The sequence below is a fragment of the Magnolia sinica genome, chromosome 14 (genome assembly GCF_029962835.1).
Source record: "Magnolia sinica isolate HGM2019 chromosome 14, MsV1, whole genome shotgun sequence".
Lineage (NCBI taxonomy): Eukaryota > Viridiplantae > Streptophyta > Magnoliopsida > Magnoliales > Magnoliaceae > Magnolia > Magnolia sinica.
In genome coordinates, this window is record NC_080586.1 from 69900498 (window position 1) to 69925009 (window position 24512).

Sequence of the window (24512 nt, forward strand, 5' to 3'; positions counted from 1 at the left end):
CCTCGGTGGTAGACTCACCAGAGTTTCAGCACGAGGTCATGGGTTCGCTGTGGTGTGAGTGCATGTCCGGTCCACACGGACTTGATGACCTATGGTCTAACTTAAATTATGGCCCTTGATAGAGTGGAATGGCTGAACAGGATTCATGTAGCCAACCCCAATTAATTGGGATAAGGCTTAGATGATGATCATGATATATAGAGTTGAGTAGGTGGAAATTTTATGGAAGGATTACCTAAAAGTGAAGGATTTGAGAGAGTCAACAAATGATATTTTAAGGGGGCGTTTGAATCTTTAGTTGCTTAAGATAACTTACTTATTCCACAAGTAGCTTATCTTAGTTTCTAGTTATTAAGAAGATAAGTATGTTGGGCAAACAACATGCTTATCACTTTCTCCTGTCTTTCATCTCCTGATGCCTCTCTTCAGCAACTTATGAAAAGTAGAAAAGATTTAAAAAAAATTAACTGAAGTGATTATGTACTTTTAAGTTTTTTTTTTTAAAAAAAAGTTATAACGAATCATAAACCAAACTTGCTTATCTGAAATAAGTCACTTATCTACTGCTGTAAGTAGAAAAAGTAACTTATTCAGTGGTATCCAAATGGGCCCTAAAAGTTACCTATATACATAAATTATTTGAAGTGATTATGTACTTTTAAGTAAAAAAGTTACTTATAACTAATCATAAACCAAACTTTATCTGAAATAAGTCACTTATAACTTATTTGGTGGTATCCAAAAGGGCGCTAAAAGTTACCTATATACATTATTACATTAATATAGAATTCTATCCATTTTACTTGAAAGTTATGTCTCCATTTACAGTGCTTTTACCCCCTTTTGCCAGAGGGCGTTTTGCTTTACACTTTACACCCCTCTCACCATACTCATATCAAGATTAAGCTGCATGTCAAAACAGCATCACATTTCAACGCACATTCTTTTCCTCTAAAAAAATCATCCATTCCTTCTCTAAAAAATTACAGATGTGTACCAACAGTGATGTAAAGTGAAGATAGAAATCAACGACCAAGAAGGTGGAATACCTAGTACATGCCAATGCCTACGGGACAATATATAGGAATCAAGCAACAAGATTAGAAAGAATGTACATGGAAGGAGAGGTTTAGCTTTCATGACTGTTAGCCGACGAGTCGATCTTGATTATGAGAGGTTCGCGAAGATCTGATGGAGGGTCTGCTGTGGTGTGTAGCTGAGGCGAGGCCAAGATGCCTTCGACCTCCCCATTTTCAGCCAATGCCTTGTCCAAAGCAGTCTTTGCAACTTTAGTAACACACACCATCAAAACCACTACAGAAAAGGGGGGAAAAAGAAATGTCAGTTTTTAATTGAATTTTCGTAATTAACTTGGAATTTTTCAAAAAGTATGGTTGGTGCAATATTACCGATTTAAATTTATATTTTATTATTGGGTCTGAGCATGTGAGGACATTTTGGTCATTAATGTTCTAAATATCTCTGAAGTTTTCAACGAAGTGCATAGTCAGGAAATTTAGCATAGATTGGGCATACTATAGTTACAGAAAGCATTGAGGGAAGTGGCAATAGATTCACGTGTAAGAGGCAACTGTTTCAAATTGTTAGCAACTAGCTAAGATGCAGGAGTGGGAGTCTGCATCTGAAGTGCGATCTGGAGCAGGAGCGGTTATGCTACAAGAAGGTTTGTGCAACTTAAGAGCATGCTAATCAATTAGGTTGGTTAAACAAAACTACAAACCTTACCCTTCAGACAGAACAAAAGGAAACCAAAATTTTTGAAATTTGAAGTTAATTAGAGAATGCTTGCCTATTTATCTTACCGAAAGAAGAAGAAGAAGAACGAAGAAAAGAAAACCATGTTTAGTTAGTTGCTGGTTATAAGAATTGCAATCATGAAGCTGTTGGCTGACAACACTGGGAGCTGGACCTTAACAAAAGATGGTAGGAAGTCCGACTCCCCTCATTATGTCCCGGGCTGAAATTTGAATTTTATATCTTGAATTGGAAGTTCAAAAGCTAAATGGTAAATGTTGTATTTCTCAGGCTTTCATGGTACGCTACATATATAGAGTACAATAGAATCTTCAAGTTTTAGTTTCTGTAAAACCTCATTAGGAGTTCCAAGTAGTTCTTTGTTAGTATTGATATCAGGGGTGAATATGATTGGGCATCTTCCATCTACTTCACTCAGAAAGTCATATATAGCTATTCATTTGATTTTGTTTGTGTATTACGCACTTTTTTCAAGCCTTTTAGTGTTTTGTCATATCAAACCTCTATGTTGTTCAAGTGCCTATTATTAGCTTTTCCTCATCTTGGAGTTCTAGGTTGTTGAATGGTCAAACGTGGCCGAGTACAACAACAGATGTTTTTTTTTTCTTTGAAGAAGAAAATAAATCAACAGAAACCACTCTTTCTTCTCTGTTTGGTTTAAGTAAAATTTCCCAACGTCATAATTTTGTGGAAGGTAGGTGACCCACCAAAACTTGGGATCAACCTTTAATCTGCAAGTTGTGGGATTTCACACCCACGAAAAGCATATCATGATGTGACATAAGCAAAAAGAGAGAGAACTGTTTGTATCATGACTTACCAGATACCACAAGTCCCAGTATGATAAGTACCTGCACCCATGATGCAAATGTTAGAATAAAACATAACAAAGAGCAGGTGCTTCAGCACTCCAAAAGGAGTTGATTCTTTGGGATGATCATGTCATATGCTGAGTTGCAAAAAGAAGTGACAGTATGTAATAGCTCTAAACTTTAAGAGCCCTGTAACGTATGCTTCCCAGAGAACCTAACAAGACACAAGTGTGAAAAAATAGAGTATGAATCGAAGAGAAGCTTCTCTGATGGAGGTGAATATGAGCATCTATTACAAGTTTAGATGCACAACAGCATCAACAATTCTAAGACGAGAAAACTTGGAAAGTTACCGCATGTTTAAGGAACAACACCCAAAATTCCTTCGTTGAAAATTCAAAATATAAGATAGTAATAGGTATGATCAGCAATTAAGTGATTTCATTAAAAAACATGGTTGGTCACCCATTAATCCAATTCCTGATTAAGATGGTCTTAAATATCAGTATCGGAGCCCCTACTGGCCGGTTTGGGCACATATCAGCCACCCATATCGTGGCCGGAGGAGACCAATACAGATACAATATGGCCATATCGTATCAGATATTTAAAACTATGCTGATTAAATCTGTAAAAGAGAATGACTTACCCAACGAGTTGTTGAAACCTCACCCCATCCATGTGTCACGTCAGAAAGATCCTTTAGAGTTGTTCCAATGTATACAAGTGCAAGAGTTATTGGCTGTAACAGGAAGGCAACAAGGTATATCAGAACTTGATTGGAGATAGAAGAATAACCTAGAAATAAATCAATAACACAGGCAGACAATGTATACATAATGCATGGCTTGGTGTAACAAATGGTAAGCAACTGTTTTTCGGTTGGAGTGGGGCCAGGGCCTAACATGCAATGAACCATCTGATGGTTGGAGTGGATTTCACATACACATCATGGTGCCCGCCGCAGCCCCCCCCCCCCCCCGAGGAAATTAGCAACGTCCCAAAACTGTTTAAATGCCACATGGAGTAACCTATCATCGTCATGAACCATTCATTCATTCATACAACTAGGAGCAAGCCAAGATGCAAGAATCATGCTGATCGGATGATCCTAACCCTTTAAATGGGGCCAATTTGTTAAACTGTCCATTGTTACAAGCTATAAACATGGTTAGAATCATCAAATCAAAAGATTACTATAGAATTCTAAGAAATACAAAGTGGGATCTATCTACTAGATGTTTCAAGATGACAATTGGATCTATTTTGTTCATCCGGTCAATCATGACTGTTAATTTTCATGCTATCGATCGGAAGCTTAGGATCAACAATTGCCATGAGTTTTGCACCATGACTTGCTCCTTGTTTTATGAATGAATGAATGATTTGGATTGACAATAGGTCACCCTATGTGCCATTTAAAAGGTTTGGGGACGTTAGCAAACATTGGCTGAGAAACTTAAATCTGCCTGCTATAGTTTTCAAGGAATAATATGATGCTTGATCCAAGGTAGGTGACAATGGTTCAGGGAATCTGACCATTTGCCTGTTGGGACCAACCTTTGACAGCCACCATCATCATGGTCCCAGCTTTTCACGGTCGGCTTTAGGAATCATGCTTCGATATCTTTTACAGAATTTGCATGCCCAATGTTTAACAGGTGGACCCACCTTATATGGACCATGTTCAAAAAAATCTCCACAATTGAACAATCCTGACCTTTCAATTTGTGGCCTGAAAATAGGCAGTGAAGAAAGAAAAATATGGAAAAGGTCTTCATTCATATGGAAAAATGTCCAAATTGGTGGCAAGGATCTTATGATCTAGGCCACTTTTGGGCATGGGCCAATCCATGGTGAGGCCTGGTAGAAAATGATCTATAGACCAGTGAGCCATGGGGTTCATGGGGCATCCGTGGTGGGGCCTAGTAGAAAAATGATCCATAGATTGGTGAACCATGGGGAGCATGGGCCATAGATGGTAGGGCCTATAGTCAAAAAATGATCTGGATCACCAAACCATGGCCCCACTTGTACAAACTGAAAACCTGAGGATATTTAAGATGTCCTCAGGCCGAGAATCAAATTATCATCATCACCTTAGCCTTGCTTAGCAATTTGGGCCACTTTTAAAAAGTAGATTTGGAAAAGTTTTACAATCAGTAGAAACATGTGCAATATCAGTATGAAGGCATATCTTGAATCAGATGGGAAAATGTAACATTTTCTTTTTTGCACAGTAAACAGAAAGAAATGTAACTCCACACATTATTATTCAATAGCAGATCATTGGCTCCAACTCTCTAATAGATTTATGCATTGAGTATAATCAATTCCTAGCAATTAGAATTTTCAAGTAGTTTCTTCTCTTTTTCAAGGATGCAGCTATAATGTTTCTAAATTGATGAATAACTTAAGCTGTAAATAAGTTCTGCTTTTTTTTTTTTTAAGAACCTGAGACCTCAAACAAGAAATTCAAATTGCATTAATTTTTTTAGAGGCATGAAATTAGGGCCAGTTCGAATGGAAGCTCCTAAGGAATAAATAATAAATACTGATGGGGACATCACGCGCACACGCACACGCACGCCGCCCCTCCTACGCACGTACGCAAGGAGAAAGAGGGCCCCACCGTCGATCTGGATTGATGACGACGTCCAAGGAGGGCCTCCTAGCTAGAAGACGGAATTTCGGTTCGTTGGAATGGGTTCGATAGTCAAGTAAAGCCCATCATGGAATCTCATGATTATGGCCCACTAATCTGATTAATCTCATATTTTAGGTTTTGCTTATTAATGTTATTTAGAGTATCATGGACGGTTTAGATTTCTTTGATTAGTTTTTATTTTTGTTTACTTCATCGCCAAGTAATAGGTTGCACACATAGCACGAGTTTTGGGGTATAGGGTTTTCTATAAATAGGCACCCCTTGTAGGTTTTTCTTTTCTCATTGAAGCTTTATAAAAATTGTGTTTTTCTACTCTTCTGAGTTCTCTAGTTGTGGAAATCCAATTGGGTGCGAAGCCCTCCCTTCATCGAAGGGCTAACTACCGTGGTGCGAAGCCACATCGATCCCGATTCGCCCCCATCCTCTACCATCTATTTCTCATCTCCTACCACCATTCGCGCTTCAAATCTGTCCTTTATTGCAACAGTTTTCTTCTTTACAGCAGAATTCCAAATTCTGGCCCTGCAGGAGGGCTGAAACTTCGGAGGAACATCACACACAGACCGCGCATCCGATCGACACGAAACTTGGGGGTTTTGAAGCTCTCCCCTGGCCGACCAGAGCCAAGGAGGTGCTTTCCGCATTCGGCGCCCCTTGCATGTGCGGCCAGACCCCTGCGCACGTGCGATAGGCCCAGCCCGCTGTCCGCGCGCGGGGACTAACTGCAGGTTCATATATCCGCCTATTTTACTCATCTCATACCTATTCTCCCTAACTCTAACCCTATATTGCATTACTTTCAATTTATTTGCCCATTTTCTTACCCTAGGGTTCTCTGAATTGGAATTGATGAATCCCTTGGATTAGGGACTGATTGTTGTGCATGTGTGGATGATTTTTTACTTCCCTTTGAGTATCATTTGGTCCATAATTTTACTAATCCAGTCCTAGCCTGTGTAAGCCTGGACCCGCACAGATTCCCCTTGCTTGAATGTTTGAACTTTTGTGTGGGTTGTGGAATTTTATGTGATTGTTTCTGAATTAGTATAATCTAAAGCCTGAGATCTTGCATATCATATTTAATTTTCATGTCCTGCATCAAATACTTTGCAAATGTGGTGTGAAGCCAGTTGGGCAAATCCTATAACAAAGAGTTATGTGCGTTTTGTGGAAGCTTCCAACAAAATGGCAAACAAGGGTGTTATAGTCATTATATTGAATGGTTACTTAGCACATCCAACCAGGCCAAGATGGCCACATGAAAGTCTGTAGCTCAAGTGGAAAGCATACCATCATTCCCAGCCAGGAAGCCATCATGTATTCTCCTATGCCAACAGGAGTCACGGACAGGAGGTAATTCAACATGTTAAAAGGAAGCAATGGAACCAGTCGAAGCAGCAGTACAATCTACAAAACGAGGAAAGGAATCACAATGGTGCCACTCTAAGAATCAAGTATCTTGAAGAGGCCAATCAAGTACAAACAATTGCGGCAATGTAAAGAATTTCAGTGGGGAGTTAATGTAAGGCATTCGAACCTTAAATCCAGATCTCTGAATTGCAATAGCAACTGCCTGAAACTGCGGATAATCCTTCAACTTTGAAATAACATATGGCCTACCAATCTGCATAAGAGTAACAGAATATGGAAGATCCTTTTATTGCCTTCATACAACTCCAATGAATTAGTAATTGATGCTGATTGAAGTGCATCTATTATCGTCAAGAATCTCCGAATAAAAATGTTTATTTTCTATCAAGTATCAACCACAAAGCTGATCAGTTCCACCAGCCCAAGGACCTAGTAAAAATGAATGCACCTACACTCATCATGGACAAGAAAAGCTGTAAGAATGACAGTGATGATGCAAATGTAGAAACAAGTGTTTCAAATGCAAATAATATACTGGAAAATCCTAGCCTTTTCATTTGTGGTGTGAAAATAGAAGGTCAGCAACAATCCAAGTTCCACTGAGAAAAGACCCAAGATTGGTGGCTAGGATCGTCCAATTTGTGAAATTTGGGGGCATTATCCATCTACTGAGGGGCCCAACAGACCAATGGTTTGGATCACTGCAGTTAATAAAAAACAAAAACTATGTGGTGCATATCATCAGGTCAAGGGTCATAAAATTCCTCTCAATTTAAAAAATAAAAAAAGGAACTAGATGAGAGTAACGAAACATTTTCCATGCATGGGACAGCAACTCCCACTTCTTCAAGATTAACACACCTGTATTCAGGGAAATTCTGTGAGAAATAGCCAACAAAAATAATATCATTAACCAATCATCAGGGCATCTAGATTTTTTTATCTTTTTCCTTCTTAAAGTAGACATCTAGTTGGGTCTCCTCTTTCCCTACCCGGATCATGTTAGCCTGTAGAATGCCAAGTGCCAAGGTTCATATATTGTAAATATTGATATTAAGCGGCTTATTTAGGCCTCCAGCAACTTATACCGCTAGCAATGAGTGCCCAATCAAAGTGTCATCCAAATAACAACCTGAGGATCAAAGTCTCCTAAACAGACAAGTATTCAGGGCCAGGAATGCGTTGACTGACAAGCCGACCAACTCCAGCCACATAAAAGATGGCTTTGGGTTGAGTCTATCAGGTTCCGCTCGGGCTCAGATCAGAAAAAGTGGCACAATTAAGCAAATCAGTTAGGGATCAAGTTGAGCTTGGCACTGATCAAATCCACCCATATACATTATTATATTCAATAGGTAGTGCTCAACAATTTTATGCTTGCTTTGGCGGTAGAGGAATAGAAACTTGCAAAGCTAATAGAGTTCAAGTCATCCAAATGCAATTTCTTTTTCTTTTTTCTTTCTTCTTTTGTTTTTTTTTTTTTGTTTTTTAATGATGACAAGGTGTCCTCGCCCCTTTAAGGCGAGACTATTCCCTGCGGATGCACGCAATCACCCGCCAACCATGTGCCTCGGGTAATCCACAGGGAGGGGAATCAAACTCGTATCTGTGGGGAGCAAACCCATGGCCGAAGCTGTTCGCCCAAACCCGTGACGGGTAAATGCAATTTCTTTTACAAGCTGGTCAGGTCAGGCTGGGCTTGTGCTCAGGAATCTGCTCATGAGTCAGGGCATAGTCACCAAATCACAGGTCACAGGTTGGGCCCCGACCTGGATTCTCAACTCACTTAGCAAACAGGTCATCCAAACCCAACCCAATGCCACCCCTACCAGTATTATTTATGCCATATGAATGGAGAGCGGAAATAAGTTGCAAAGCGTAAGGGGAAGTGGGAGTGGATTTGGGGGCAGGAGCAGGGAAGCATCTGTTTAAAAATGTTTGCAAGTGTCAATCCTGAGGAAGCAAGAGCAGGGGCACAAGTACTGTGGAGAAGCAGGAGCTGCACTCCCAGTCAAAGGTTGCTGCAACTGAGATTTGGGAAGAACACTTACTGACCAATAAGAGCACAGAGATCAGTCAAGCATCCTGGTGTCTTTGTGTCCATTGATGAAAGGCTGGATGTCAAATGTAAGGTAGACGTGATGGACCAGGTCATGCAAGAGATTCAATTACGTAATCAAAGTGTTCATATTAAAATAGATACTGTTTGTTAAGTAACCATAAAAATCCCATACAAGAGAAGGTTAGATACCAGCTCGGATTTTTATGCCAGAAAAAAAGATGTGGAGAGGAATGCAAAAATGAAAAAGAAAAGTTGCATTTAGAAAACAAAGAAACTAACATTCAGGAAGAGAAAATTTTCCTAGATCCTTGCGAAAACTGATTAGCAGATAACATCTCACGTGTCTACACAGAAAAAGGAGAGAGATCCTCTTGCAATGATAATGTAGTTTAGTACAGAGACTTTGAAGAATTGCAAATAAAAGTCCACGTGTATTAGAAACTTACTGTTCTACCAAGCAAGAATGCAGCTGTTGCACCAATAGTAGCACCAATAGAATCAGCAACAAAACCAATGGGCAACCCGAACAGGTAACCACCTCCAAGCTGGAAAATGAACAACAGATACTGCATAAGGTTCTGCTTAACAAATAAATGGAGGGAAGTAAAAACAAGTTCATGCCGGTTGAGTATCTCTGCCAACACTAATTGGATACAACGGCACAAGCATAAAAAGTGTGGACTAGAAACAAAAAATAAATATAGCTCTGGAGATGCAACTTGCAATTAATTGAAATCATTAGAGTAAATATGCTTCAGATGCAAGAGAAACACCTGAGACTTCAGTATGAGGTCATGGACCATGCGACTGCTTCTATAAGGATTCAAGGACTTTCAGAACTCATCTAAGCCTATTTGTGGGGTTACTGTTGCAGTCTTAATACATGCAAAATTAGGTTGGATTTACAGGAAGCATGTCTTAGTGCCACCAACGAAAACTTTGACCATGTCACTGGTGCATGACGTGAATGTTTCTCTTGACAGCATTGTCAAATAACATGCATTGTTATATGGTTAACCACAACCCATCTTTTCCCTTTTTTATTTTGAGAAGTAACAGTTTATCAAGGAACTAAAAAAAAAATCATCCTCAATTATTGACTATCAAGTGGAAACTTTTTTACCTAGAATACAGGGGCAACCAGTTGAGAGCAACAACACCTGTTTTACATTACAGATTATTTCCATTCTTGCACATAGTTATGTATTTTGTGCACTTGTTGGCCTATGTATATGTTTGTAAAGAATATTGAAACATCCTTTTTTGGAAGGAAATAAAGTTTAATTCAAAAAGCTAAGAAAGAAAGAACATCGGAGAAGAGGAAATGGGTTCTTGATGCAAACATTCGTCAAACACACCCTCTTTGGCTACGATCACCCATTTCATCAGCTTCTCTATAAACATATGGGCAAATGATATATTTCACCCAGAAATAGGTAAAGATTCTTGAAGAATTACAGCAAACCCTCCAATGTTTTGACATTAGCACAAGACATAACAACTAGTCCTCAATGATAGGACTCCCAAGAAATTAAAAAAAAAACAGAAAGAATCCTCGATCCTTCTCTAAGATCCTTTCCACATCATGAGTCTCCCAACCAACTCATCCAGAAAAGGTCCATCTTTGTCTCACCCGTGTCATTTCTATGTTTTTTTTTAGTTGTATATGACTTTTGAATTAATTACTCAGTTAGCACACCATCTACAAAATCAAGCAAGATTCGATAGATTGTGGCACATTATATTAAAACGCAACATTAAAAAAAATTAAAAAATTAAAAAAATGGAAAAATGGAAAAGAAATTAATGATTTACCCCCAAGGTATCCCGTATCGGTATCGGTTGGCGTAACAATGCCCTTCGATACCGATACGGATACGGGGGTGTAACGGCGATACGGGGGTGTAACAGCCCGTAACGGTGCAATTTTTATTTTTATTTTGCCAAAAAAATATGAAAAAATATGGATTAAATCCAAAATATTCTAAGCATTCCAAATATGCATTCATTTATAAATTGGAACATGTTTATGGTGGTGTAACGGTCCACTCTTTGGTGAGAAGTTGTATCGAATTGTCTGATGAATTTATGAACCAGATAACCTAAATTTGACTACAAAATTCATATATTTAATTTTCTAAATATCTAATTTATATACTCAACAATTTGATATCATTTCTCCCAATAGTTTTTTTAAAAAATGAAATTAAATTTAGGTATATGTCGTTGCCAATTTGGGGCTGACTTAGAGGACCAATACATGCCCCAAATCAACCTCAAATTCATGCAATTTATTGGCATTATCTCACTTATGAATTGGTGGACATTTATTGGATAGTGAATCATTAAAAAAATCAAAAGGCCCTATTTTAAAAAATAAGCGTCCACAAATTAACAATTAAAACTATTCAAACAATTTGATTTTAGCATTGTGAGTTAGCAATTATAGTCCATAATTTAATTGGTAAATTTTAAGTTAATACATGTCTCGTGTACAATTTTTTAAGGGCCCGAATTACGCGGGACTTGGATTGTGGAGTGTAGCACACGAGTGTCAAAGTTTTTTGGGCCCCACCCATGATGAATGTGTTATATCCACACCGTCCATCCATTTTGCCAAATAATTTTAGGGCATGAGCCCAAAAATGAGGCAGATCCAAAGCTCAGGTGGACATTTATTCGACAGTGAAAAATGAAAAATATCAAATGGTCTTATTTCAAAAAACAATTGGAAAAAATAAAAAAAGGTAAATCCAGATCTCAAGAGAACCACTAGTGTGACCCAATTAACAAGTTAGATGGAAAATAAACATTACAGTGGACCCTAAGAAATTTTTAATGGTGAGCATTCTATAACCACTGTTTCCTATGCTGTGGTCCACCTGAGATTTGAATCTTACTAATTTTTTGGATCATGAACTAAAATGATGTGGCAAAATGGATGGACGGCATGGATAAAATACATACATCATAGTGGGGCCCATGTGGCACGTGTACTTTTATTAACCCGTCCGATAAAAGCGTGCCGCGTACGTAGTCCATTCACTTGATGTCGTTGACGTCAGCAAGTCTTGTGGGTCTGATCATGAGGTATGTGTTATATCTAAACCGTCCATTCATTTGACGAGCTCGTCTTAAGGCTTGACACGAAAAATAATACAGATCTAATTATCAAGTGGACCACACTGCAAAAAGCAATGGGGGATTGAACGTCTACCATTGAAACCCTTTTTGGGATCACAGAAGTTTTGGATCAATATGAAGAAAAAAAAATTCCCTCTTCATTTAGGTATTTTTGACCTTATGAACAAATTGGATGTAAAATAAACGTTATGGTGGGCCCGACAAATTGTTTAACGGTGAAAATCATTATCTCCGCAACTATTTATGGTGTGGTCCAGATGATATTTGGATATGATTCATTTTTTGGTTAATGTTCTAAAATGAACTCTAAAAATAGATGAACGATGTAGATATTATAAATACATCACTGTGGGGCCCATGTAACTTTGATTTCCTTTAAACCGTTTGTACAACTCGGAGCTCGAGGAGCGTCAGTGCTCGACTTCGCACGACACGTACCTACAGCAGCGATATAGCTGGTGTGTGGTACACTAGCCAATCCGCTTCCCTTCTTTTCCCGACCAAGACCGAGAGAGAGGGAGAGAGAAATGAGGGGGAAAAAGAAAAAATGAGAGGGAAAGAAAGGGAAATGGAGAGAGAAGAAGAAAACGAGAGGGAAAGAAAGAGAAAATGAGAGAGAAGGGGAAAATAAGAGCTGCAGCCGCAATGCGAGAAGAAGAAGAAGAAGAAGAAGAAGGAGAAAACGAGAGGGGGGGCCGCAGCCGCAGCCCGAGAAGAAGGAGAAGGAGAAGAAGGAGAAAACGAGAGGGGGGGCCGCAGCCGCAGCCCGAGAAGAAGGAGAAGAAGAAGAACGAAAGAAAAGAAAAAAAAAAAAAAAGGTATGTGTTTTTTTTTTTGTTTTCCCTATTTCCTTTGGGCCCGTAACAGTCGTTATGGGTCCGTAACGGCCGTTACGGTCACAAAATCGGAAGGGGGGGGGGGGTGCCCGTTTTGACCCCGTATTGCGTAACGGACCCCACCGTTACCGTTACGTATCGGTCGATACATAACCGATATGGGACACCCTGTTTACCCCTGCTTTCCAAAACAGTACAATCCATTCCGCTTTGATTCTTCGAATCCCACTGAAATCTAGTGTTTTGATTGCCAAAATAGGTCTACAACTAATCTAAATAATTTTCAAGCTTCCTCTATAAACCAAAAAAAAAAGTGAAAAATAAATAAATAAATACAAAGAAGGCCTTTATGGCTGTATTGGGCATATCGGTGGCAATACATCCCGAATAGGATCGCATCTGCCAAAGAAGTTATAGGATTACTACTTCACTCATAATTTTTGTTAAGTAATCGTATTGTCACCCTTGTGGCTAGCAAAGAAAGGGACTGAACTCCTCTTTTTTTTAATTGGCGAGGGATTGAACTTAAATTGAGGCAAAAAAAAAGTGTACATAACAGTTGTAGATTAACCACTCACACTTAATTGCCACAAATAGATAAGAAAATATCCAATAACGGATGGTACAATTAATTTCCAGCAGTCTTCTAGTTTATTTAACTAGAAACAAAAGGAAGAAAAACCCACCTTACAGAATGAAGGATCGAACTCTGGGTCCTACATGGGATGCCCAACCCAAAACCAAGCTCTTAACTTTTCTAATGACTCCTGCCAGGGAAGATCCCTTGTTCCGAAAATAGTGCCTATTTCAATCACCCCAGATAGACTAGAGAATTGCCATAATGAGAAGCCTCCATATTGCTTTCTCAGATTTCCCTACCCCGCCCCCGTGCCATGCCCATAAAAGATCTTCAACTGTCTTTGGCATGACCCAATCGATATGAAAGAAAACATGAAAGAAAACAATGAAGTGCTCCCATAACTTTTGAACAAAAAAGCAGTGAATGAATAGGCGATCAATGAATCAGTCACAGGAAATATTGCAAATATCATCGGAAATATTACAAGCAATATTGGGAATGACACAGATCTCATGATATATCAGCAGATATCGACAACATATCATCAATATCTTGTAAAAGGTGTAGTCCAAGGAAGACCATATGGCACATGTGGGAAAATTGATATAGGCCGAACTCACCAATGGTTTGAAAACTAACCAGAGAACGCCAATAAAGGACCATGGGATGATAAATCAAATGGTACTATTTGACTTCCTCTCTCAATGGAATACATGTACAATGGCTTATGTCAGGCAATGCTTTGAAATATTTGTCAGAATGTGAGTCTGACCACTTCTTCTTTTTTTATAAATTAATGCACGCAAAGCTCTAGAATCATCTGCAATCTGGATATGAGCCTAACCATTTTATTAATGACCCTCTACCATGCAATAGCAATTTTATTCTTGCATAGATTTGCAGTGAACTTCGTAGTCCTAATAATGTAGGGGCATTTTCACACCGGGCTCGAGTGGGGTGGCCTGTGAAATGCGGGGGCACACTCGGGGTGGGCGGCCCGTATGAAGTGGGTGGCTCGTGTGGGGCGGAACCCATGTGATTTGGGGCCCACAAGGGGGCAGAACCCATATGATTTGGGGCCCACGAGGAGGGTTCGGCCGAGGACCTAACCCATGGATGTGGAGCCTGGGCTATGAGATAAGGGGATTAATTCTCCAAGCTCTATCAGTTCGAGCTTTTAGAGCAAGTGGTTAATTGTCCTACATCACCTAATTCGTTAATAAATTTGCAAAAACAAGCAACCCAATTTTGAGATTCACAATCATGAACAATGATTCCTGAGAAAATAGAATGGTGAAGATTAAAAGACAGAAAGGAAACATGTGCCTTGCAGCTGTGAGCTGTAAAAGAAGCATATTCAAGATTCTAACTCAAAAAGGAGGAAAAATTTGTCTTTTGATGAATAATTCTAACCCAATTCATGAGCTGGAAGTGAAAAAACTAGAAGAAAATATCAAATTTCCACGTTTGATGAGATTCATGCATAATGCACCATCAGAGATGAACATGGATTAGTTTGGCTGCCTCATAGAATGGGAGGATTCCATGCTTACCGAAAGTACAGAAGCTGGAACGGCCAGAACTGTTAGAGGTATGTACGAAACGGCCCTGCAAAAATTGAAATAAGAATTTAACATTTCAAGCATCAACGGTTTCTGTTATAATTGACCTGTATCAGCATATGAGTATGTGGCACAATGAATGTTGAAATTTTTCTAGTAGTAATGGCAGGTCCCTCACATTTGCATACAATTAAAACATGCATAAACCGACCTAAACGCCTATGATCATCATCACCATCTAAGCCTTGTCCCAATTAATAGGGTCAGCTAAACGAGTCCCATTACTCTATAAGGGCCACACCTTCAGTTAGACTATAGGTCATCAAGTCTTTTTAACTACCTCCATCCACCAAATGCGATGATATTAATATTAAAAATCAAAGAATCTAGGAGGAAAACTAAAACTAGGAATTTTCAATATGACCACAAGGCATTACATACAACAGATTTCTTGATGGAAATTTATGAGACGTGTAATACATTGCTATATCAATCACAACAAGCTGACAACTTGCATTCATAACTTGGCATAGACTAGAAAACATTGAAGGGTATGTTTGGTGTCCCACTGGATAGCGGGTGAACTCTAGGCAAAACAATATCAGTTTCTTTTCAGCTCCTTACTAAAAAGAAACCAAAACCGATTTGGGGCAGAAAAATCAAGAGAACTGAATCCCACGTTGTGCAGGTTACATTCCGTGCCACCCCAAAAGCCCAATGGATGGGTTTCATGATCATTTCTGTTTACTATCAACCTTGTAGGTCTTTTATTTCAACATTTTAGCCTTCAAAATTTCAAGTGAGATGTACAACTATGGATGTTACGCAGATATTTTCAAGGTCCACCGTAACTCATCACCAGTTAAAAGGTTCAACTCAGCATTCATAGTTCATGTGCTACAAGAGCCAACATTCATCCAAGACCTTTGCCGATAAAATTGTGATCTCTTGGGTGGCTTCACTATAGTTTAGTGACTTTAGTCTGGTGGAGGGAGAGGATTTATACCTAGAAGACTCTGTGAGAGGGATGATTTATACATAGAAGAATCTAGCTCAGCAATATTTATGTCTCAATGCTTCGGGCATAGGAGTGTTGTTACACTTCATACATTTGCCTTTATTTGATGCAATTTAATTGTTTTTTACAATTCATAATTTTATATATATATATATATATATATATATATATCCAGGATCAAGTAGTTAATGAATCAAGGCCAGCAGCAGCAAGGGTTTTTTCTGGTATGGAAACAAATCCAGGGACGGAATTCAGAGCGGTCTGCTACCATGCAGAAAGTGATTTGGACACCTACGAGGCTTTTTTGCATTGTAATGGCAAAGAAAAACCAATTGTATTGAAAATTAACAATTGGAATGGAAACATAAGTTCAACAAGAGTAGGCTAAGAAAGGCATCAATGACCATTTGCTAAGCACATAAGTGTAATGATATTTGAAACCAACAGAGATCCATAAATGCTGATATTCATCAAGTCCTGGTTGGTCAAAGAAACCCAGGAGCTAGTTGCACAAAGCACGAGGGGAGCGGATTTGAGTCCAAGGGCAGCAAAGTGGCAATCCACAATTTGGCCATAGTTTCAAATATGCTTGGGAAGCCTTGACAACCACAATTGGCTGTACATCCAAACGCTGCCTAAAGCACGGCATGAACTTAGGCAATGATATGGTCAAACCAACTTTGAAGTAAACCAGAAATCTCTGTGATGAATGAGTGAACACAAACTACATGAAACTATACAGTTGCACAAAGACTTGCAGGCGAGGAAAATGCGCAAGGAGATCAATTGGTAGCTGAAGAGGAAAGAAACCAGGTTAAAAAAAATCATGCTCAACAGAAAATGCACACTGGATATACAGCAATGAATTAAAAAGAAGTTGCAACAAGCATTAGAATTAAGAAATATCATTTGACACTTACAGCACAAGAGGGCCCCAAGGCCCAAGATTCTGCTCAATCCAAAACAAAAAATCCTTCAAAATCTGCAGCAAGCAAACCCATTTATCAAATGAGGATTTGGACCAAGGAGGCATAAATATGTAAACCTATGATCTTTACGTGAAAATAGGAACTATTCAGCCATTTTTACAGTTAGGTTCAGAAATCTGAACAACAAGAATATGATGGTTTACAGTACATTGCCAGCGCAACCCCAAGAAAAAGTCACCTTCTATGACCAATCATTTAAAGCTAATACAGTAGTACTTTACTCAACTTTGTTTTTGAAGGATTCCGATTTTATTCAAGAAGCTAAAGCATACAAGTTACAAAAGATGACAAACTGTCGTGTCATCCCAAAGGCAACAAAATAAAACAAGAGAAGACCCTTAAAAAGTCCCCTAATATCCCCCATAATTGTTGCCACATGGACCCACCCCATCACACTTCTTCTAACTTTGACGAGGATGATGCCTGGAAGATTAGATTTATCTTGAAAAATCCGGTGTTGCATTCTAGCCAAACTGTCCACAAAACTACTACCACCCAGGGTCTCCACAATGAAGATCTCAATCTACTCACTCTTCCCCCACCATGCCAAGCCTAAAGGAAAATGTCCATGGATTGCGACATGACCCAAACATCCTTGAAAAGGCAAAAAACACTTTCCACCAAAATCTCTTGGATATAGGAACTATGTTAGAATAGGCAGCAGACCAATTCCACATCCCTTAGGCACATGGGGCAACCATTCAAAATGACCATGTTCCTCTTCCCCAGGTTGTCCATCGTAAGAATCTTGTTTTTTTGGACAAAACAGACAAAAAGCAAGGAAATGAGGGGGCCCTTTATAGTTCCAGATGTGAAACAAAGGATCTCAGCCACCCTGATGCAAATTGGAAGAGATAACCGCATACAAGGATCTAACTGAGAAATCACACGAGCTGTCTCATTTACAAACCTATTTGTCCTAGGTCCTGCCATCCATTTGAGATTTTGCATCCCAAAGGGTTACTCCAAGGACTTGTTTGGATTCATAGAAATATAAATTGAGGAAATGTCATTTCCATGAAAATGGTACTATTGTTGTTTGTTTTTGTAAATTTTTTTGAAATGTTGTTTACATTTCCCTCTTATTTCCTGAAAAATGTCCCCTTTTTCGTTTCCTTGCCCAAACTTAAGAATTGAAATTTCCACGAAATGGAGGGAAATGACCCCATTTTTTGTAGAGTGCCCCCACATAGTAGTCACGTGTGCCACCGCCCATCTTCTAAGTGCCCGACATATGCAACCATCCATCTTCCAAGTACCCCACATGTGCCAATATGCCAAAACCTGCAGCATGTTTCACCATCCATCTTAAAGCACCACACATATGCCATTATGCCACATGTGCAACATGTGCTGCCATCCATCTTAAAGCACCACACGTATGCCATGATGCCACATGTGCTACACGTGCCATCGCCCATTTTTTTATGACCCACATCTCAATCAGTGACACACCCCCATGTGCCATGTGCAACATGTGCCTTCCTCATCTTCAAATGCCCTACATATGCCGTGTGCCATTGAGCCACATGTGCCACATGGCCGACATCCATCTTTAAGCATGTCAAATGTGTGACATGTGCCAATGTGTGGCATATTCGACACGTGCCAACATGCAGCATATTCAACATGTGCCACTGACCACCTTCAATTGCCCCACATGTGCAAATGCCCATTTGAGTGCCCCACATGTGCCAAAATCCATCTTAAAGCACCATACACGTGCCAATGTGCCACATGTACAATCATCAATAGTCAAATGTATCAACGTGCCACATGCCCCAACGCATAACATGTGCAACATGGGCCACGTGTGCCACCCTCATCTTCAAGCAATCCACATGTGCAAATGTATGACATGTGCTATTACGCCACATGCGCCACCATCCATCTTTAAGCAATCCACTTGCGCCACATGTGTCAACATGCCACCATCCATCTTCAAGCATCCCACGCGTGCCATGTCCCACACGTGCCAATGTGTCACGTGGAACAATGTGACACGTGCCACAATTCATTTTCAGTGCACACATGTATCACCTTCCATCTTCAAGTAAATTCTTCATGAAAAATTCTTTTTTGTCAAACAACAAATTTGGAAATGAAGAAAGATTTTTTTAGAAAATATTGTTAAAAAACAATCAAGGGAAATGACTTCTCATTTCTCACTGTTTTTTATTAGTGTTTCTGGAAAAGCACCATTTTCCTCAAAATCTTTTTTCCATGAATCCAAACACACCCTGAAATAATCTAGTCTAAATCAATAAAAAGAAATTTTGAAACCTTAAAAATAACCCTCCTTTAAACCAATGAAAGCAACAACCAAAGAAGAAATCAAAATCCAAAACCAAGGATCATGAAACCTACCCAACACCAGAATTACAAACAATTACAAACGAAAAAAAGAGGCTAAAAAAATATGATAATTTTCTCTAATTGGATCAAACTTACAGCTGAAAAAATAATAATAATAAATAAATAAAAGCAAATTTGTAAAAGGTAAAGGAATGCGGAAAAGATCTATCTACTGTTTTTGCATTTGATCCCTACACTTTTTCCAACAAAAGGAAACCTCACGAAACCATCAATTATGCTCCTATCAAACAAATCTAACAAAGCATCAATCCAAACAAACAATCAAGGAAAAGAAAAACAACATAATTACTACAGATTAACTAAGAAAGTCATCACACGATGAGGGATGGGCAACCTGGTTGTTAGAGCATGGGGAGGCCACTTCATTCTCTGAAGATAGCACAAAGAAACAACTGTCAAGTATACCCATAGTTTCACAAGTAGTGAGATGATTTAGGTGCAAGAGTGGCCAAGGAAGTGGAAGTGTAAGTGAGCAAGAGAGTGGAAGCAAGACTATGAAGTGAGAAAAGGAGTGAAGCCTCCAGTTCAAGGTTCCTGCAACTAACAGTAGACCTCTTCCAACCCATTCACCTAATTTCTTCCAAGAGAAATCACAAGTTGATCATGAAGCCATCCCCTAAGAAGACCACACAATCCATGAAGCTCCCAGAAGAAGAAATACAAGATAGATAGCAAACAAACTGAAGAAAGCATCAACAGATGGATCAGAAAACAGATCAACAGCTGGATGAAAAAGTCAATAAATGGATCAATGGCCAGATTGACAGAAAATTGAAAGACAGATTAAGAGACAAAGTCTTGATACGGTGTGCCAACGACAAAGATCAAGATAAAGTGTTCGTAGATCAACAGCAAATCAAAAGCATGGCCACAATCTCAGGTTGTGTGAAAACAGAGGAAGCATGGTGTCCCTTGATGATCATGCCAATTGAATGGTTGGGCTTACATTTTTAGCTCTCATCAAAGCTGATGGTAACACAACATAGAGGCGTTCGGTATGATCAACATGTACTGAAAGTCAAACATAATGGAGAGTTATTCGCATCTAAGAGGGAATGATGCAGCCCATAGTCCCCATTTGTATTTGCACCGGGTTTTATAGAATTAATTAATAGTGGACCATTAAAAGAAGCACTAATTAATAGCAGTTCTCTAATGATTTTTTTCTATTATTCACTTGATAATAAATAAAATCATTTTGTTGATCCACCTGGTCACCAAGACCAAGGCCGACTCCACCTCGCAATTGATCAACTCCATCCCTCCTACCACAGCCTCTCTCCCATTAATTTGAACCTGGCTTTTAACTTGTAGATAGGGAAAAGTTTCACAATCATCTGCAACCCTAGACAACAACCTCCCTCTTTTACTCGGGCTCTAGAACCAGCCATGACAAGGGATCACATAGGAGGCATGCATGCCAAGCTGCCAACAGGGTTCTACCCATGATTGCTCAAGCTTCCTCTTAAGTACTTCTAGCCTGGCAATTACATTCAACCATTTCATTCCAACGAAGTCATTTTCTTCCCACCAAAAGAAGAAGTAAGTTTGTTAACCACCAAAAAAAAAGAAAAAAAAGCAAGCATCAGATTTCATTCTTCCAATGATAGTGTATTTGTCAATTAAGATTTGGCCACCGAAACCAACTCATCTTTGAAGGGTAGAGAACAGAAATACAGCAAACCACCCAAGCCTAAAATGAAATAAACAAAACCAGAAAAAAGAAATCACCAAACAATAATCCACCAATCATCGTCGTCGTCATCAACTTGTAGCAGGCAATGTTTTAAATATCGACAATATCAGCCGATATATCTTATATCACACATGTGCGATACGAAACACACAAGTAGTGCCGATCTATCCCACATATTCGATCCGGTGAGCATTTTCAATTTACGATCCTTTTTTTTTTTGTTGAAATTATGTTAAATCGGTGTCAAATGGTTAAAAATCCATTGGTTCTTCATGTTTTGCATGAAAAATCATGGAATTGGAGCTTTGATTTCAACATCCATTGGTTCTTCATGTTCTCCATGTTATTTTCCAAAATGTTCCTTCAACCAACTATCAATAAAGACTAATTTCGAAGTATTTAGGAGTATTTGATGAAATGATCATCACATACATTCTAATGTTGAAATTTGAGTGTAGGTGATCCAATTTAGGGAAAATTGGGGACGAAATTCAAATTTTCCCCAATTTCTCCCAAATTGCTTGCAATGTTGCACTCCAAACATGAAATCAAGCATGTATGAGGGCCGATGTACTGATTTGTTAAGTCCTTGTCAATTTTCAGAAAATAAAAATCATTTTTAAGTAAAATTTAATAAAAAAAAATTATTAAAATATTTTTTTTTTTTGAAATTTCCCTTGTACCAGCTGTCAATTGAGACTAATTTCGAAGTATTTAGGGGCGTTCGATGAAATGATCATCACATACACTCTAAACATTATCCATTTAGTTTGAATATAGTTGCATTAGTTAAGTCAAACAGCGCATAGCTTAGGACCCTATACAAAGGAAACCTATTATGTGCACTTCTTTTTTAGATGTTATGATTTAAAAAGTGTGTATTAATAAGGTCTTTTTTAACAATCCCTGAAGTTTCATTGAAAAATTCAACCATTTTCTCAACGTTTCCCCATGTTTCCCAAAAAGTGCGATAAATTACCCGATACAAACTGTATATCCCGTGCACTAACTCAATACGTATCTCTATCCCAAGGATGCGATACGTAACACAATGCCAATATTTTGAACACTGCTAGCGGGGGGGCTGCTGATAGAACTACCTGAAGGTCCAAATACCTAAGGTCAATGTACAGCCTCTCCTAGCTCGTTCAGAGATAGTTATTTGGGTTCGGCTTTCATTATTGCTTGGTGAAAGCTCGGGGACCAGCTGCCTACTTAATATTGACCCTCTCTACTTAATCAGGGCTTCGGACCAGCTAATGTGTTACTACCAGGCTAAATGCATAATAAATAAATACATAATCCACCAATGCAAGATGAAATTTGACCACTGATAATAAATAAAGAAAAAATCCAAACATTCCATCAAACCAACAACTCGCATTTCGGTGAGGATGCATACGGATTCACAAGTGGATTGAATCACAATTATCAATCAAATAAAGCATAAAATAATTGCAAACATGTTCCTTGTAATTGAAAGGAATGTAACAACTCCTCATAATGGTAGGAGACATCATAAATATTTGTCATTTCCTCTTGTAATGAATGATCATTGATCATAAATCAATTCAGCCTAGTGCATCATCCAATATCCATAATGTTCTAACCCCCATCCAGACCTCAAACTTCCAGCATCTCATCATTCCTATACCCCAGAATTCTAATTCCAAATAATCTTTTTTTTTTATATATAATTCCAAATGATCTCAATCCTCCTCCCCCCCAATTCATTTGTGCAACCAAATGCAGCCAAGTGCATCATCCAATATCCATAATGTTCTAACCCCCATCCAGACCTCAAACTTCCAGCATCTCATCATTCCTATACCCCAGAACTCTAATTCCAAATAAACTTTTTTTTATATTAATTCCAAACGATCTCAATCCATCCCCCCAATATTTTGAATCAAAACCACTGTTCGCTCCCCTATTTGATCATAACTTTAAACACCCCCAAAAGAGTTTAAGAAATAATAAAATTCCAGCAACCCATCAATCCAAACCCCACAATTCCAACCGCAAATCAACCCAATGTCATAACCCAAGGAAAAAAAAAATGATCACATGCACTAAAATACATAAAGAAAACAAATATCTTTTGAATTGAGAGGGGGAGAGAGAATAATGACTTTAAACTCAAAAAGACAGATACTAAATAAAAGAATCCATCCAATAAACCCCCAAAAGAGTTTAAGAATAATAATAAAATTCCAGCAACCCATCAATCCAAACCCCACAATTCCAACCCCAAATCAACCCAATGTCACAACCCAAGAAAAAAAAAAATGATCACATGCACTAAAATACATAAAGAAAAAAATATATATATATCTTTTGAATTGAGAGGGGGAGAGAGAGAATAATGCAACCACTGGTAACTGCCCCATTCATTTCCTCAATTAAACACCAAATTCATCCATTAAAAAAAAATCCAAAAACAATCACAAAAGAAAACCTTAACTTCAAATAACCCATCAATCCCAAATCCAAAATTCTACCAGGAAATCAATCCAATTTCAAAACCAATCAAGCAATTCAAATAATAGTAATAATCATCCAACAAAAACCCAAAAGAATCACAAAAGAATATTTATAAAAAAAAAAAAAATCCAAAAATTCCACATAACCCATCAATTCCACAATCATCCAACAAAATCCAAAAATCGAAATTCATCAGACAAAACCCAAATGATTTTTAAAAAATGCGAAAAATCAGTAACCCACAAAACCAAACAAACAAAAATAATAATAATAATAATAATAAATGAAATAAACCACTTGAAAAGCCAATTTCATCCAACAAAAAACCAAAAAATTACAAAACAATTTAAAATAAAAAATAAAAAATCCCAAATACCCATCAATCCCACAATCATCCAACAAGACCCAAAAATCCAAATTCAAATTTGGAGACTAAAAAAAGAAAAGAAGAAATAAAACCTTTTCGACGGGGAGAGTTACAAAGGCGGTGGTAATAGCAGCAACGAGGAGGAGGAGAAGGGAAATCCGGAAGACGGAACCCCATGTGATCGCCATCGACAGCCTGCGACGCCAAGGCCTACAGTCCTCCACGTCGTCTTCCTCCCCTCCAATCGCCTCCTGCTTCCACGAAGATCTCGCTCTTAACCCTCCTACGTTTGCCAGATTTACCCCCCTTTTTTGGCGTCCTCGCCCCTCTCCTTCCCTCTCCCCGCCAATTCTGTATCGTTTCTATTACAATTAATCCTTTTCTTTTGAAATTTAAACCCTATTTTATCTCTCACCACACCACCTCACTCCCTCTCTCTCATCTGCTTCAGCTTCTACCCTTTTTGACAATGGAAGGTGGAAGCCGTGTGGGGCCCACATAGATTCCCGTGACAGATCCACTCCGTCCATATGTTTATCAAGGCCACAGAAGAACAGGATTCTAAAAATCAGTCAGATCCAAAACATGTGGGCCATACCATACGAAAAAGCGGGGAATTGAACGTCCACCAATGGAAGTTTTGTGGGGTCGACGGAAGTTTTGTATCAGGGTGATATTTGTAAATACAGTTTATGTGGGTGGTAATAACCCTATGAACGGTTTGGATGGAATATAAACATCATGGTCAGCTCCAGGAAGGTTTCAACGGTG

The 24512-nt window shown here is 38.7% G+C and overlaps 1 protein-coding gene across 1 annotated transcript; it reads right to left on the reverse strand.

Moving 5' to 3' along the window:
- Positions 1 to 907: 907 nt before the first annotated feature.
- Positions 908 to 24191, reverse strand: LOC131226103 (uncharacterized). Its single transcript, XM_058221792.1, has 9 exons — positions 23834 to 24191; positions 16750 to 16811; positions 14803 to 14857; positions 9136 to 9234; positions 6794 to 6880; positions 6547 to 6663; positions 3238 to 3330; positions 2597 to 2627; positions 908 to 1314 (listed from the first exon to the last, which is right to left on the reverse strand). Exons 1-9 carry the CDS (start codon positions 23927 to 23929, stop codon positions 1130 to 1132), a joined length of 825 nt encoding a protein of 274 aa, XP_058077775.1. The 5' UTR covers positions 23930 to 24191; the 3' UTR covers positions 908 to 1129.
- Between the last annotated feature and the right edge of the window lie 321 nt (positions 24192 to 24512).